This window comes from Pavona decussata, unplaced genomic scaffold, assembly GCF_977016875.1.
Source record: "Pavona decussata unplaced genomic scaffold, jaPavDecu1.1 SCAFFOLD_3, whole genome shotgun sequence".
Taxonomy (NCBI): Eukaryota; Metazoa; Cnidaria; class Anthozoa; order Scleractinia; family Agariciidae; genus Pavona; species Pavona decussata.
Window position 1 is genome coordinate 1,342,501 of NW_028145427.1, and position 16,630 is coordinate 1,359,130.

At 37.4% G+C, this 16,630-nt stretch overlaps 1 protein-coding gene across 5 annotated transcripts in view; it reads left to right on the forward strand.

Annotated features, from left to right (window-relative positions):
* LOC146489788 (diphosphomevalonate decarboxylase-like) overlaps nucleotides 1–16,528 on the forward strand; it is a 17,039-nt gene extending 511 nt beyond the window's left edge. For 2 of the 5 annotated variants that reach the window (XM_085101492.1, XM_085101630.1), the window contains exons 3-16: nucleotides 2,246–2,313; nucleotides 3,627–3,676; nucleotides 4,722–4,859; nucleotides 5,414–5,468; nucleotides 5,794–5,890; nucleotides 6,097–6,144; nucleotides 7,488–7,562; nucleotides 7,860–7,955; nucleotides 9,233–9,361; nucleotides 9,877–9,989; nucleotides 11,043–11,088; nucleotides 11,302–11,367; nucleotides 14,040–14,173; nucleotides 16,108–16,528. In XM_085101492.1, the coding sequence (XP_084957618.1) occupies nucleotides 2,246–2,313; nucleotides 3,627–3,676; nucleotides 4,722–4,859; nucleotides 5,414–5,468; nucleotides 5,794–5,890; nucleotides 6,097–6,144; nucleotides 7,488–7,562; nucleotides 7,860–7,955; nucleotides 9,233–9,361; nucleotides 9,877–9,989; nucleotides 11,043–11,088; nucleotides 11,302–11,367; nucleotides 14,040–14,111 (1,053 nt within the window). In that variant the 3' untranslated portion in view covers nucleotides 14,112–14,173; nucleotides 16,108–16,528. The other 3 variants (XM_085101562.1, XM_085101699.1, XM_085101779.1) reach the window with 3 other exon arrangements.
* The last annotated feature ends 102 nt before the right edge of the window (nucleotides 16,529–16,630 follow it).

Consider the following 16,630-nt stretch of genomic DNA (forward strand, 5'->3'; position numbering starts at 1 on the left):
CTGAGACCAAAACCGTCTCTTCGTCAAATACAGAATACATTTTCAATTTTCGACTTACCCTAGTGCCATGCAATCACATTCACATTTCCGAGATCATCTCCCACGAAATTGACCATATGTTTTTACCCATTTCTCAACTGTTTGTTTTCTTTATCTCCATTTGGTAGCTTTCATTTCCTGAGGCGCTTTCTTCACAAAGAAGACTCAAGCTTAATCGCTTCGCATTAGTTCGTAAACAGTTACACCCATGACGGTTTTCATAATATTATTAATGAGGGAAACAGACTTGATTTTCGAGGGGGCAAGCAATTTGAAATCGACAAATTTTGACTAGTTTCTTTGAATATTAAAGCAATAAAGCTCTTGAATACATTTTGATTTCATTGACACTTCCAATTTTCTAATGTTTGTGCCCTTTACAGAATCCAGACTGTACCGAGCGAATGTAAACAAAAAATGTAAACATATTTCTTCTTGCGCGTGCGTAACGAAAACTAAAGCAGATGAGAATCGAAGGAGCTGCACTGTTCTGGGATGAAACAAAACATATGTGAGCCATCTTCATAATAAGCATGGCGCCAATGCCATGTTGACGCAAAGTGGCGAAGAGGTTGACCACATGCGAAGTAAAGGTCATATGTCCACATTATTGCTTACATCATGATTTGGGGTTGTTTATTTCAAGGTTGACGCTTTTTGAAAAAGAATATAATAATTTAAATTTCATGGGAAATGATCTCGAAAGGCGATTGTTGACAATAGCGTAAGTTAAGTTGAAAAATTCAAAATGTATCTTGTATTTGACGAAGAGGCGGTTTTGGTCTCAGTCTGCATTTTATACCCAGTGTGCAGTCTGCATTTTATACCTAGTCTGCATTTTATACCCAGTCTGCAGTCTGCAATCTGCAGTCTGCATTTTATACTGACCGATTATAAATTAAAGTAAGTAAAGGATTTGGCGTGTTGGTTACAGTTTGTTTCGTACTTTTTAGCAGAAGAAATTGAAACGGTCATTGAAACGATTTCTTTGCGTTTTGCCATTCTAAATGAAGAATGCTCGCAAGAATTTTAAGAAAACGTTATTTATGTTTTTAAAAACCTCAATTTTGCAACAAATCCTATTTGAAAATTCAATAAAAGATTATTTCCTTACTTCATCAAATAAAGTTGCATTCAATTGACCATATTCTGGGATAGAAATAAGCTGAATAGTTGTTAATTTTCTCTTTTTAAGTAATTTGGAAAGCTTTTTGTGCAAACATTCACTGACACATGATACATGTAAAAATTTAAGAGCCATTTCGTACTCAAGGGAGGGATTTCTTGTAATCATTGTATGTATTCTTATCCAGAATAAGGTCATTCGAATGCACCCTGAAGGCCTGTTTAAACAGTATCAACATTTGACCAACATTTGTTCGACAAAAGTTGAACGGATTTTGGGTAAATGTTGGATAAACAGAGTGTTAAAATGGTTTTAATGGCATTGCCAACATGTTCAAGAACAAAGGAAATGTTGAAGCAATGTTGAATGAAAGTTTAAAGCAGTTTAAATTTGATTCAACACACTTTCAACAAGGTTTCAACATTTGCATTTTCAACAATGTTGAACAACCTGTTCAAACGTCCCCGACATTTGGTTAAACAAAGTGTTAAGCGCATGTTGAAGCAAATGTTAAATTTAAATTGTTTAAATAGGCCTTAAGCCTCAGAAATCTCAAGGTTTATATCATTCTGCAGGTTGTATGGAAATATTCCCTAACTCCAGCATGGCTTTCTCCAGTCTCTCAAATGAACGAGGAAAAAGACAGAGATAGACCTTCATGTGGGAACTACACAAATGACAGTCATGACTCCATACAGCTCACTACACAAAATACTTTCTTCATTAAGGATACCAAATTCAAATCTGTTGGATATTTCCCACCAAAAAGTGTGGTCCAATAGTGTAACCAGTAAGCCCAATAAAGAGTTTGTACCACCTTAATTCAATAAATTGAAATCAGTACCCAATACATGTAGCTGTTACTATTAATAGTTACTGCAGTAAAGAATCCATCTGTTTAGAAAGGCATTTAAACTTTATTGAACTTTGCTTTATTTGTGGTAAAGCCCACATGTATTTGGAATAATTTTAATTTTAAGTCAGAAAATTCACTTATAATATTATTATAGTCTCGCATGAAAATATCCTGTATTAATTTTATAATTGTCATGTGAACTTTATATTTTGATCACATTTTAGCTCCATGCAATGACAACTGTAGCAGCCAGTCAAACTTTTTCTGAAGACTGTTTGTGGCTCAATGGAAGGTACTGTAACTTTTAAAAGAAGAGATTGGTATTTTCTTCTAGACCAACCACTTCCAAGCCTGTAACACTCACATTCAAACAATAATATATTTTTTCATGAAGAGAAAAGGGAAATTGCTACCATAAAGAGGTTTGAAGTGTAATTTTAATTTTCATAAAATTTTGTGAACTTTTGCTCTAAATTATTTCAATAACAATATCATCTTCTTTTCAATAATGCCTTTCAATAACATACGGACTCTAAACTTCAACCCCACCTAACGATTTGCATATTTTGCTGCCGTCAATCATAATCATGGAGACAACGCACTGACCACAAAAAGTAAGAAACTGACAAAGTGGATCGAAATCCACCAATCACAGCACACGAACATGACCTTTTGACCCCGTTGAGCCAAACGCCGTTGTTCTCTAAGAGGTTCACTATAGTGATTGACGGCAGTAAAAGCAGAACAGTTGGTTGAATTTTGAACTTCAGAGTCTGCGTGTATATTGAAAGGCGCAGTAAGGTTTGATCCAATTTCCAAACCCCACAAATTTGGCCAAAAAATTGGCTGGGCATTGCTTTTTCAACCCAGCTCTTGGTGTTTTGAAATTTGATAAAATACTCTTCCCTGACCAGCATAATTGGTTTTCAACCAAAGGTGAACATTAAATATGAGACAGGAAAAATATCCATTTGATCTACGAATCAATTTGATCGAGGACAAATTTTACAGCAATAAACGGCAACAGCTACATATCACTCAAATATCGCACTGCCTTATTGCTTCATGTAATCTGTTAAATGTTTTCTAATAAATAATAAATTATAATAATCTTTATTGAGGATTATTCTGTTGTAGGTTAAAATGAATCCCAGGCTAAAATGATTTCAACCTTAGGTTGACTTGTATTTTATTTTGTTAAGGTTGGGTAGTTTACATCTGAAATAAAGGAAAATACAAATCAAACTAGGTTGAAATCATTTTAACCTGGGATTCATTTTAACCTACAACGTATCTACTTCACTCAAAAGTGCTTTATAGAAGGGTCGTCCTTCTAAGTTACAAGTAATAATACTAATACATAGAATATACCAAGGAAAAAAAACTAGAACAAAAAGCAATGTGTTAAATGTATTATTATTTATTTACAAATTTATGACAAAAATAGTCTAATATTCTTAATTTTGTTTTGGTGGAATTGGAATTATTAACTGTAATTTGTAAGTGTGTGCAAGTGTTTAAAAGTATCATTGACATGATTTTGTTTGGTCATTTATAAGAAAATTACTAGGTAACTCTGTTTTTTTGTCTTCTTTTTCTCCTCAGGAAGCATGACATTGCTAAGATGCCAAGAATTCAGAAGTGTTTATCTAGAAGTACGTTGCATTTTGTATTTGCCACAATTTTTTAACATCATGTTAAATTTTACACAAGAGTGGATTAACGTACTTGTCTAGTGATTGTTGTTTATATATTTATTAAATTAATGTTTGTTTAAGGATGTAAAAATTTTTTTTTTTGCACTTTTTTTTGCAATTTCTGATCATCCAAACATTGTGAAGGCTTAAGCTTGGAAAGATATTTTCACTGTTCATCTCTGAATATGTTATTTATGAAATCCATTTAGTGTTCATCTTGAAATTGGTTACTTGTCAGTGACAATTTGGCCTTAGAATCCATTCAAATTTAGCATTGTCTGGATATACATCATGTCAGAAATGTACATGCAGTTCCATGATATTCCAATATCTTTTGTAAATTTAGTGAGTTATCTCAATATGACAGACTTTTTTATAATCACTTTAGCTTAAAAACCGATTGACCAGCTGGCTGAAGCATTGTTTCATTAAAAGCTATGTACAAAAGAAATCAAGTACACATTACTTATATTAAGCCTTCTTTTGTTTTTGTTTTTTGAGTTTTCAGCAAAGCCATCAGCCAATTAATTGAATTCAAGTCTTTTGGTAACAAATTGAAAGTAAATAATCAAAATAATTATGAAACTTGCAGTGGTATGAACATAATAACCAGTCTGTATGGCTAAGTGCAGCTAATTTGGATTCTGAGGCCCAGTGGTTGGTTGTGCCCTATTTCTGTCCTTCAATTATAAACTAACCAGTGACTCGCTAGCTGGTTCGGTTAATGGAAAGCACTCTTAACTGACTAGTTGTTACAGGACAACAAAGCATAGGCCATTTTGTACTACAAAATTCATAACTCTGGTTTAGCCTTCATATGGATTGATCAACATATAATTAATACATAAAAATAGTACTGCCCTTGTCTGAAACAGAGCAAGAGCATTTAGTCACTCTTGTTTGGCCAAAAAATGTCACTTACACAATCTGTTGCACCTGAAAACTCTTCAAATAAATCCAAAGAATCTTTTTGATTCACTTACTATATGAAATTTCATTTCAGTTAGACAACTGTGTGAGAGCAATCCTAACAACAATCAGTGGGCAAAACTCAGGGGTTGTCACGTTCACATCTGTTCAAAGAATAACTTTCCAACAGCAGCAGGCCTAGCCTCATCAGCTGCAGGGTTCTCCTGCCTAGGTATGGACATTTCCTCTCTATCTACAGCTTAACCCTGTATAATATGCTTGAAGAGACTGAAGTTTTATATGCTTATGAAATGACTGAGAGTTGAGAGAACTCTGACATTTTCTGGCCATGCTCTGTGAGCCACTGACCAACAGATCTCTGACATAAGTTTTTGGTAACCAAATCTAAACTCAGTAAAACTGTCATATCTCAAGACACTTTGTCTCTATACAGGCACAACAAAACAGGAGGTCAAGGGTCTGATTTACCTACTTTGTTCAGTGAGGGTGACACTTAACAGTCTTTACGACTGACAAACCTGTGGCCCTCGGATTCCGGATCAAATTGGAATTTAGAAATGTTGGTTTTTGAGGAGAGGGGAAAACCGGAGTACCCGGTTCTTTTCACTCTATAACTCACTTGGGAGCTTGTTCACGGGCTAATGAAGAGTGTCGCTATAATTACCATCTTTTGTAGCAGTATTTGCCATTTGTTACAGGACACTAATAAAATAAATAATATTTTTTGGCCTTATTTTTGCTTTAATTTAAACTTTGTCTTTGCAGTTTATGCTCTCTCAAGATTATTTCAAGTCAATGGTGAACTTTCAAGAATTGCTAGGTAAAATAATATTGTACAGCCCTCCTTCCTCCCACCCCAAAATCGTTTTTAAAAAAATACTATTAGGCTTACACTAAATGTCCTTCTAAGTAAATTGGTAAATTGTTTTCCGGCAGCTAGTGCCCACATTGTCTTGAATATTTCATAATGTGTTAATTTGCAAAGCATACAAAGCATTTGCCACTTTGATTCATGCACGTCCATTTTTCATCATGTGTTTTTCTTGTGTTAGTTTTAATTATCTCGAGCATCCTATTAAAAATTGGCATTCTTATGCTCCCTTTGTTTGAATAGCATTACTATGTTGTTGTCTTCTGACCAATAGACAGGGTTCAGGAAGTGCCTGTCGCAGCATGTATGGAGGATTTGTAGCTTGGGAAAAAGGAGACATGGAGGATGGGGAAGACAGTATTGCTAAGCAGGTGATCATCTTATAAAAAAAGATGAAATGTAAATTTACTTGCACATTATGACATAGGGAATCTTTCCCCAGAGACAATATTATTATTAGTCTTGAAGTTCTCACTTATCCAAAATAAAACTTTTTCACGATAAAAACAAACGAGTGATAATTTTACAAATTATTAGCATGTATTAGAATTAAAAATTAAACCTTTTTTGTTGTTAGATTGCACCACAAGAACATTGGCCTGGACTCAGGGTGCTAATTCTGGTGGTAAGGTATTTAGAGACTGTGATGCCAACCCCTAGGGGAAGGGGGCACTCCCCTACATAAACTATATAGGTTCGTGCAGTGCCAAATGGTGTGGTTTTTGAGCTGTTTTGGTCTGAAATAGGATGGATTTTAAGCTTTTTGGGCTGGAAGTCTGAAAGTGGGCGTGGATCCAAAAAACCTGGTCTAAAAATGCGTGTGGATTTTAGAGCCCAGGGCCAGGTTGTTCGAAAGCCGATTAACGCTAATCTACGATTAAAAGTTAATCGAGGTTTTCATCTCGCTCTTTAAAAGTGATTTCAAAGCCTAATTTCAAGCTAAAGGTAAAGAAAAGTCAAGTCAAAACTGAGAGCCAAAAATCATTTTAAAGAATCTTTATTGATAAGTAATTAAACTCGAATCAAAGTTTACGTTAATCCAGGATTAGCTTAATCGGCTTTTAACAACTGGGCCCAGGTCTAAAAAAGTGTACTGGAAAATTGCATATTTTGGTCTGAAATAGGGTCAGGGTTGGGAGATCAGAGCCACACACCTCTACCAAAAGTTATGGGGAGTACCCCCCTCCCTCTCTGGGGATGCCAACTTTAGGAGATCTAAAATCTGAAGTCCTTTTCTTTTGTACCAACCCTTCTATAGCTATCATCAACCTATTTGACTCCTACTCCTTCCCCCTGCAGTGGCTCAAATCTACCCACCACGCTACCCCCCCAAAATGGCCCAATTTATCCCTGAGAAAAACTAACCCCCTTCCACTGTACCACATCCTCACAAACCCAGGACAGATAGGCGAGAACAGGAGAAGTCAAAATGGCCCAGACGTTCTTCTGCCTCTGCCATCTACCTGTCGCATCACCAGTTCAATGGTGGCTACATGTGTGATTTTCTTCACGGGCTGGCAAAACAAAAATTGTTGAAAAACTCGCACCAAGGCCACGGCTTTAGTAATGACTGAACTGAAAGATATGGCTCTTTTCTGAGGCAGGAAGCAGGCTGTTGCAAGATACAGACGCTAGGGACAGAAATTAGTTGCAGCCTTACCCTTACCCAGTTGGGATGAATTGGCCATTAATAAAAAATCAAAATGGCCTAGCAAAACGAATCTCAGGATTTGCTATGCTACGTTTTGTTTTAAATTGATCAAAGTGGGAAATCTAATAAGAAAGGCCGTCTAAGGGAGTCTTTTACTAACGCTAAGACACAGTAGTATATAGGGAGAGGAGGAGTTTTGGTACCTCACCTTCATTTTACACTCTATTTTAAACTCTTCTTTGACTGTTTAAATACTGACTTTAAAATCCTTATTTGACATTGTCGTTAACAGTGTAATGTTTGCATGTTTTCCAAAGGTGAGCGACCAGCAAAAAGGCACAAGTAGTACAGATGGAATGCGACGAAGTGTTGAAACAAGTGATCTTCTTAAGGTATCCTGACGACAGTCCTGCAGCATACATTAATGCCGCATTCCTTGATTTTCAAGATATTTTGTTTCATTCAGTGAGGTAGAAGATCGTGTTTTCATTTGATATCCCATTGTCACCCCCCAGCAGCATTTTCCATGGCAGCAATGTACAGGTACCCATTATACAGCTGTTTGTAAAGAGACACCTTGGGGTGGCCTACCCATTGTAAGGAACAATACTATGCTTGTACTGTGTACTTGAATGCCGTTCTGGACTTACAATCGCATGTCGTAAAGATTGTTTCTTTCTCTTTTCTAGTTGAGAGCTGAATTTTGTGTCCCTAAGAGAATGGAGGCTATGAAAAAGGCAATATTAGAAAGAGATTTCAAGACATTTGCGGAAACTACAATGAAGGTAACCGCCGCTTTTGATCTGTGCATAATCTTTTCCAAGTAGTCATTTGGGTCGGTGTTATGTGTATGTTATGTTTGGTAGTCCAGCAGTGTTTTCCCGCAACTGAACATCTCTGGAAAGACATGGCAGTTTTCTTAGTAATGACAGTGCAAGATGTCTTTATTCATTTAATATGTTTCTAATATGGATCAAGTGCAACATAATCACAAGAATTTTCCAGAAGTTGCTGGTTAATGTACATGTTTCTATGGTTTCTGTGCCCATTGTGAAAAAAATATTTAATTCATGGATTGTTAACGCTTGTTAACTCTGCTGCTTTCTCAATAATATTTAAGAGCCTCGCAACCTTAGAAGAAGTCTTCTCCAGCTCGATAACTTTACCTGCTAGAAATGCAGAAAGGCGATTCTGCGACCAGATTCTATGTAGACTACTCGCATCTTAATTAAATGTCCACTAATGTGGTTTATGCCGACTAGATTCTGTGTAGACTACTGGCATCTCAATTAAATGGCTACAAAAGTGGTTTATGACGACCAGATTCTGTGTAGACTACTGGCATCTCAATTAAATGGCTACAAAAGTGGTTTATGACGACCAGATTCTGTGTAGACTACTGGCATCTCAATTAAATGGCTACAAAAGTGGTTTATGCCGACCAGATTCTGTGTAGACTACTGGCATCTCAATTAGATGGCCACTAAGTTAGTTTTTCTGTTATGATGGTACTCTTCCACATTGTTACAAAGAATAATTAGAGTTATGGCCTGTGCACGTTTTTGTTGAGAAGTGTCAGCCAGATCCATAATTTTGTTGGACAGCTTAAAAGGCAGAAAACGCAAGGCATTATCAAAGATGTAGCGGTCATGATTCTGTAGCTCATGCAATGAATAGTAAATAACTTTTGGAGCATGTAATGTAAACTTGAATTCAAGTTTCAGAATTGCAGGCTGCTCCGGCTACTAATTTATCCATTATTCCTTGAGCACTGCAAACTGTGATGTATTAAATTACTAGTAGGGGTGAAATGTTACAAATGCGAGGTCAGTGCCTTAAGTGCCGTGGCGTGTACAATGTAAAATGTACTACTGGTCGAGTTCCGAAACATCAATTCTGTTACTCTTTTTAAGCGTTCTATTTAATCTCGCCTATTTCTAAAATTAGCTTTTTCTGGTGACAGATTGATAAATTTTATGGCAGTAGCCGTGGACTGCGTTTTTTGTTATTTTTTTGCTTAAAATTGCAATATACGTCATTAATCATTATCCTTTATTTTTAGGAAAGTAACCAGCTTCACGCGGTGTGTCAGGACACATACCCGCCATTAACACCACCATATATGAATCAGACATCACACCGGATTGTACAACTTGTGACTGAGTATAACAACTACCATGGGCATCCCAAGGTATCATCAAAAGCTACGTTAGTGGTTGTAAATTACAGTACGATACAATGCAATACATACCACACCACACAACGCAATACAATACAATATGATACGATGCGATGTGATGCGATATCGACACTCCCCAAAGGGACTTTTCAAGTTATAGTTCAACTGTCTCCTTCCGGCATTTTGCTCAATGTGCGTCATGGTAGAATGTTTGGCTTCTTTCAACAATATTTCCACTTCCATTTGTTCGCCTAACTTTTCAGTCCACAACCTTTTCGTTTCGTATTTTAAAGAGTCTCCATGCTTTTACTGACATTGCACGCAGTCACGAAATCGTTTTTGCAAAGACATTTATCACTTGTGACATGCCATAGTACACTTTTTGGTATCAGAGTGGAGATTATTTATTGACTAGAAAGCTTCTCTCATCATTCCCTTCGACTCTTCAATTAAGTGATTTGTTTACTTAATCTTTATTTCTTAATTGTGGCGGCGGTATCGTGATGCTTCATACTGCAATGTTTCAGGTAGCTTACACGTTTGATGCGGGACCCAATGCGTGTCTGTTTTTATTAGAGAGCGAGATTCCAGAAGTTCTGGCGCTGATTAAACATTATTTTTTCCCAGATACAGACCGTGGGTAAGTACAATACGACTATGGAAGAAATTTCCAACATTGGTGGCAACAAACATTAAAACATTTTAAACTGAGCATTGTCAACTTTCCAACTTTTGAAATTCTTGCCGGGTTAACTGCTAACTTCACAGGGAAATCTACTAAGAGGAATTTAGGATTTCTGTAATTTCTACTTGACCAATGTTGAGCACCAAAAAGAACCACATCAGAGTTGACCTGCCTCATTCATTCCCATGCGATGTTGTTGTTCCTCTCGTGCGTGAGGTACGTCACATGAAGCGATTTCGGCAAACCAACATCAGAAATGTAGCTGTAAAGAAAGGTCAGTGTATAGTACAAGCGCTACGTTCGGATCTACAATTTTTGAGGTACAATATCGTTAGGAGAGAAAGAGTCAAGTTTGAACAATAAAGTAATTTCCTAGTGTTTGTTTAGGGAGACTGTTCCCAAGCTCATGGTAAGAAGAAACCCCTGTCCTCCTACCCCACCCTGTTTTCATGTCCTTTACTGCTATAAACTTACTAAGAACAGTCTTAAAGGTTGATTGCATTGCCGCTATGTTGGTGCCAAAACAAAAGAAAATTTGCTCACATCGTTTGCATCTCAGTGCACCCTGTTGATTCTCATGAGCCCCACGAGTCTGATTAATAAATTTTATGGCTTTTACGCTGCATGGCGGCGTCTCACGAAGACACTTCTTTATTTCCAATGTGTTTGGTGAAGTAGTGTCATTTTGAAACGCTTAACTTGCTTGAAGCGTGGATCTCTTTCTGTGTGGAAATTGAAATAGCAAAAAAAATATGCGTTTTTAATGGAAAACCTCAAGTGTGTACAGTTGAAAACGATATAAAAGCTTATGTATGGACGATACTGTTGTTCTGTGTTTGTGGCCAACATTTGAAAACTCTTGTGTGAACGGAGCCTAGGATTTCTTGCCAGGGCCTGACAAGTCTCCATATAACCAAGTGAACTCACGGACCATTTCTTTAGGGAACGTAGTTTTTCGAGCATTAGTACGTGGACCCTTGATGTAATGGTGACTTGTTTTGTCAACAGATTTATTCAAGGGATTGAGTTTCACCCTCAAGTTAATTTATCAAAGGTTTGAATATCTGTTTCATCTTTGTTTGCAGTCATGATTCTTTCGCTGACGATGCTAGTGCTGTTCCTATCCAATCTCTGATAGTTTCATTTCATTTTCTCCACATATCATTAAAATCAAATTTTCCTTCGTAATTCTTTACGGATGCCCTGCCTTTGAAAGGCTTCGGCGAGTTTGTGACCGGTTGTTCTCACAAAGACGTTCTGATTTCAGAGTCTTCTCGAGTCCGTTAACATTGAACCATCTCGTGGGGCGGTGAAATATGTTATCTCAACAAAGGTATACTTGCATCTTCTATTAGCTTAAGGTGACTCGACCCAGTTATTTTTTGGTGGTACCACCCTACTTTGAAGCTCTCTGGTATCCCCACCTTTGCTTTTATCGTAAGTTTAACACACAGAATGAATAACATATAGATCAATCTACAATATAGCAAAAAAATTTTGGCGATCGGAGTAAATGTCACGTGGTTATAGTGCCACGCCCCTTTGAGGTCTGAGTCGAAATTCTGCTGTTGCCGGCTTTTTTTCGTGAGAATTTCTCGGCTACACATAGTGCGCATTAGCGCCTTGCGCTGAACAAGGTTTCAACAAAATCGCAAAGACCCAATTCGCGAAATTTAGCGCTTTCCAAATTTAGGTCATAATTTATGTAAAAATGGTAAGCAAACTTTACACGATTATATCTAATAAACTATGAGATTTATTCCTTTATTTTGGGGATCTTTATAACAAATGGGTCCTTGCAAATCAGCAAAAAGCTTTAGCGCCTTGTAAATGCGCCCGATTTCGAGCGATGCAAACATATAGAAATTATAGTTTTAGCTATTTGTTGACGCTTGTCAGCGTTTCAGAGTCCTTCTCACTAAAAAAGCATTTTCTTAAAAATTCGTAGTTTTTTTTCCTTCAAATTTTTTCAGGGCTACAATTGATTTACTAACTACCCAGATTCTGAATTCCATGGTCATTGAAAAACTGTGACATTATCTTCTATAAGCCCAAACTTGAGTAAACATTGATGATTTTTAGCGTTTTGGCTGAGTTTGTGCTTTGGGAGTTTCCTATTGTTTCGAGTCTGTCATGATACAGCATTCTTGTTAAGCACGCGTTCAATGTCCAATGAGTGCATTCGGAAGTCAGGCAAGCGTGGTCATTGCACGCGTGCTGAACAAGAATACTGTATCATGACAGACTCAAAACACTAGAAAACTCCCAAAGCACCATCTCAGCCAAAACGCTAAAAATCTTCAATGTTTACTCAAGTTTGGGCTTATAGAAGATAATGTCACAGTTTTTCAATGACCATGAAATTCAGAATCCGGATAGTTAGTTAATCAATTGTAGCCCTGAAAAAAATTGAAGGAAAAAAACCTACGAATTTTTAAGAAAATGCTTTTTTTGTGAGGAGGACTCTGAAACGTTGACAAGCGTCAACAAATAGCTAAAACTATAATTTCTATATGTTTGCATCGCTCGAAATCGGGCGCATTTACAAGGCGCTAAAGCTTTTTGCTGATTTGCAAGGACCCATTTGTTATAAAGATCCCCAAAATAAAGGAATAAATCTCATAGTTTATTAGATATAATCGTGTAAAGTTTGCTTACCATTTTTACATAAATTATGACCTAAATTTGGAAAGCGCTAAATTTCTCGAATTGGGTCTTTGCGATTTTGTTGAAACTTTGTTCAGCGCAAGGCACTAATGCGCACTATGTGTAGCCGAGAAATTCTCACGAAAAAAAGCCGGCAACAGCAGAATTTCGACTCAGACCTCAAAGGGGCGTGGCACTATAACCACGTGACATTTACTCCGATCGCCAAATTTTTTTTGCTATATTGTAGATTGATCTATTTGTTATACATTCTATGCGTTACACTTACGATAAAAGTAAAGGTGGGGATACCAGAGAGCTTCAAAGTAGGGTGGTACTACCAAAAAATAACTGGGTCGAGTCACCTTAATTATTGACTTAAAGCTCATGTGAGAACGAGAGTTGGAATAAGGACCTTAAGTAAGCAGAGACAGCGACGACGCCAAACGAAAACGGGGCCAAAGAATTACATTCGCGTCTCCTGAATAAATTCGCGATGATTTCTACTCATTTAGTTTGTGTAATGCGGCCAAACTATCCAGGAGTTAACGTCGTAGGGGTGTTTTGAAAGAGAAAGGAAAATTAACCATCATGTGTTCCGTCCTCCACAAAACCTTGAATGTCGTCATTTAACGTCGTTGTTTTGCAGAGGACGAAAAAGAAATGTACTATAGCTTATAACGCACTTGCAGAGTTAATGTTTTGCTAATTAAAATTGTTTTCTGACGTTCTCGTTGCGTCGTGGTCGTCGCTGCTTAAGGTCCCAGATAACAGAGGAGCGAAAGTCGACAACAGCTCGATTTCATACAAAGCATGCAGTCGAATTTATTACACCTTCAAACTAACGTTTTAGCAAGTTCAAAACATATGACAACACACAACAGTGGTTAAATGGAGAAGGATTGCTGGCCAAGCGAGATGTGTTTAATTTACTCGATGAAATAGGTATCTACAGCTTACAACATTTAACAGCCTTGAGCAGATCGTGGTGAACGAATCAAGACCTGAACTTGGCAGTGTAACAATGAGCCCATTAACATACGTCCACCCATAAAATATTGGGAGCAAGATGGCAAAAGTATAACTGGAACTATTAGTAGTACACAAACTGTGCACCGAAGCCTTGCTGATGTAAGATGTATCCTAACAACACACCATTTTTAAGAAACAATACATAAGTTACCTTAGGAAGGCTTCATGAATATGGGCCGCCAGGCCTTGAACGTAAGAAAGAAAGTGCCACAGTACAGACTGTCTCGCAAATTGCAATTTGCTGCTCTTTCCAGCTCAGTAAACACACACAACAGAAGGAAACGTTTTTATTTTTCATCACTATAATGACAATGTACTTTTTTTCAGGTTGGAAGTGGACCGTGTGAGCTAGGACATGAATACAGTCTTTTAAACGTAGATGGAATGCCAATATCCTGACCAAGAGTTCAATATTTTGCAGAGTTTCATTAGCATTAAATGAATTATTGACTGAATCGAAACCTGGGGTCAATTCAATAAAACTTTTACACTTGTAATCTACAGGTCGGACCATTGTATTTACAAGCGCAGCCGGAGACGAGTTTAATAAAAATCGGTACAAGTCCCGGTTACAACTGTCCGACTTGTAATTACAGGTGTAGCGCTACACGTGTAAAATAAGGTAAGAATCCAATTTCATAAAACTTTTACAAGAGTCCGACTTGTATTTTTACAAGAGTCCAACTTGTAAATCACAAGTGCAAAATACAAGTCGCTTGTCACTTGTAAACACACTGAGTAAGACTTCAGAAAAACAAATTGAGGTATAAAAACATGTCGTCTTCAAGAGAAAAGGAACTCGACGAGCTCCTGAGACGTCAGAAAATCCGTCCACCTAGGAAGTTGGAGGAAAGACGGCTGTTTCAGGTCCAAAAAGCCAAGGGAATTTCGAGAGAAGTTTCGTCTCCTTGTCGACGCCTTCGGCCATCTTTTGGAATTAACAGGCCCGCGTTTGGAACAGAACGAGATGTAACCGAGCACTAACGGCAAGACAGCAACCTTTAGTATTTCTCCACAACCTTGGTACAAATTCCTTCTATCGCGTAGTGCACTCTTGTCATGGTATCTCCATATCAGCAGTATGCAATATCATTCATCGCGTTCTACGGCATTCTTAAGAAAAGGTTCTATGCTCTACAGAGGAGAATGAAAGTGAGAAACATGGAAAGAGCTGCCGAGCTTATCAAGTGTGCTGTTATACTGCACAATCTCCGCATTCTATTTAGTGATAACGGTGATGATCCTCTTGATGCAGATCTCGACATTAACGACGATGAGCTAGATATCGACAACAGAGGAACAAGAGAACAGACAACAGCAGTTGCTGCAGCGCTTCCTATGAGTGCGAAAAATAATACCAATGACACTTCAAAACTTGAACTGTTTCAATATCATCAAAAGAGAACAGTCCACGACGAAATACGCCATATTTTTTGGGAGGGCCAATTTAATATGTCATTTGTTACTCAATGACGATATTCACTACATGTATTTTGCAAAAAGTGCACATCTACCTTACTAGGAAAAGAAAAAGAAACTGTATGTCACAATTATGCTAGTTTAATTGGTAACATGGTTGCAATTTACAGTTTTTTCACTCAATATTCAAGGTATTATAAAATATATGTAATAAGTTCAGCAACTGTCCAAACGATTACTGATATCGTCTTGTTAAATGCCATTTTGGACGCTGTTTAATAAAATTATTTCATTGTCAAGATCTTTTCTGAGCCTTTTTATGTCCAATCTCAGCTCGATATTTTCCAGTTGGAGTTTTCTTTTTCTAAGGCGCAGTATGTCGTCTTCTAGATCTGCTGCCTTGTTATGTGCAGTTGATGATATCCCCTTGGCCTTTCTAACTGATGGCAGAGCCTCACCTCTGATTTTTCTTGGCCTTTTGCTTTTAAGACTGCCTGCTTGGGTAGCATTTTTGGTGAGCCGCCCCTGCCATTGCCAGTTTCATCGGTAGAAACTTGCACTTCACTGACGCGTCTTGTTTTGCCTTCTTCGTCACTGTCGACGGAAATGGCGCTAAAACTATCATTTTGTGGTCCCTCACAAGCTGGGCTAAAAGCAACTTTTGTTGCTTGGATAACATGTTCAACAATGGTCTCAAGAATATATATCTGAGAACGAAGGAAGGAGAACCGCATATATATTAAAAGGACAGAAGAGATATTTAAATTTTACATTCGAAAAAATACACATGTATTCAAACGGAGTTTACAATTGTAAGGCTACTTTGTAATTTACAAGTGTATTCTGACCAGGGATACACGTGTAAATTCCAGTGTGGAAAATTCTTTTATTGAATCCTTGTATTTACAAGTCGGACTATACACGTGTAAATTACACGTGTAAAAACTACAAATGTAATTTCTTTATTGAATTGACCCCTGCTTGTAGCGGGAAGCGCAGTGTGATTTGCATGCTGTCGTGAATGTCAATCAATTTGAGCGGTTTTCAGTTGAGTGTCAAAACTACGCTTTGTCATTGGTTGAAAACTAGTGCCACTTTCTCAACCAATCACAATTCAAACCGAAACCAATCGTGACTTGTTACAAATGCTTAATTACTTGCATTGTTTTTTACTTTTACTGTTTTTCAATTTTCTCCTGCACGTCCCTTAGAATTTACATGTTATGTTTTTTTATCGAGATAAGTTTTAGCCTGTCGGCATGAGGCTCAAGTTGATGTTAGTATGGTTTGTTTCGGCGGTAAAGATTCACCTCTTTGAACCGGTCGCAAATGTGATGTTTCAGTAGTCCGATGATTGCTGTAATATTTGAGAGCGGCTGAATATAAACTGTTCTGTATACGTCCGCGTTCATTTGTATCATGTAAAGCCCGTTACATGAGTCACTCGCTTCGCGTTTTCCCGCACTTGACACCATGCATTTGCTTCGAGTTCTGATTAA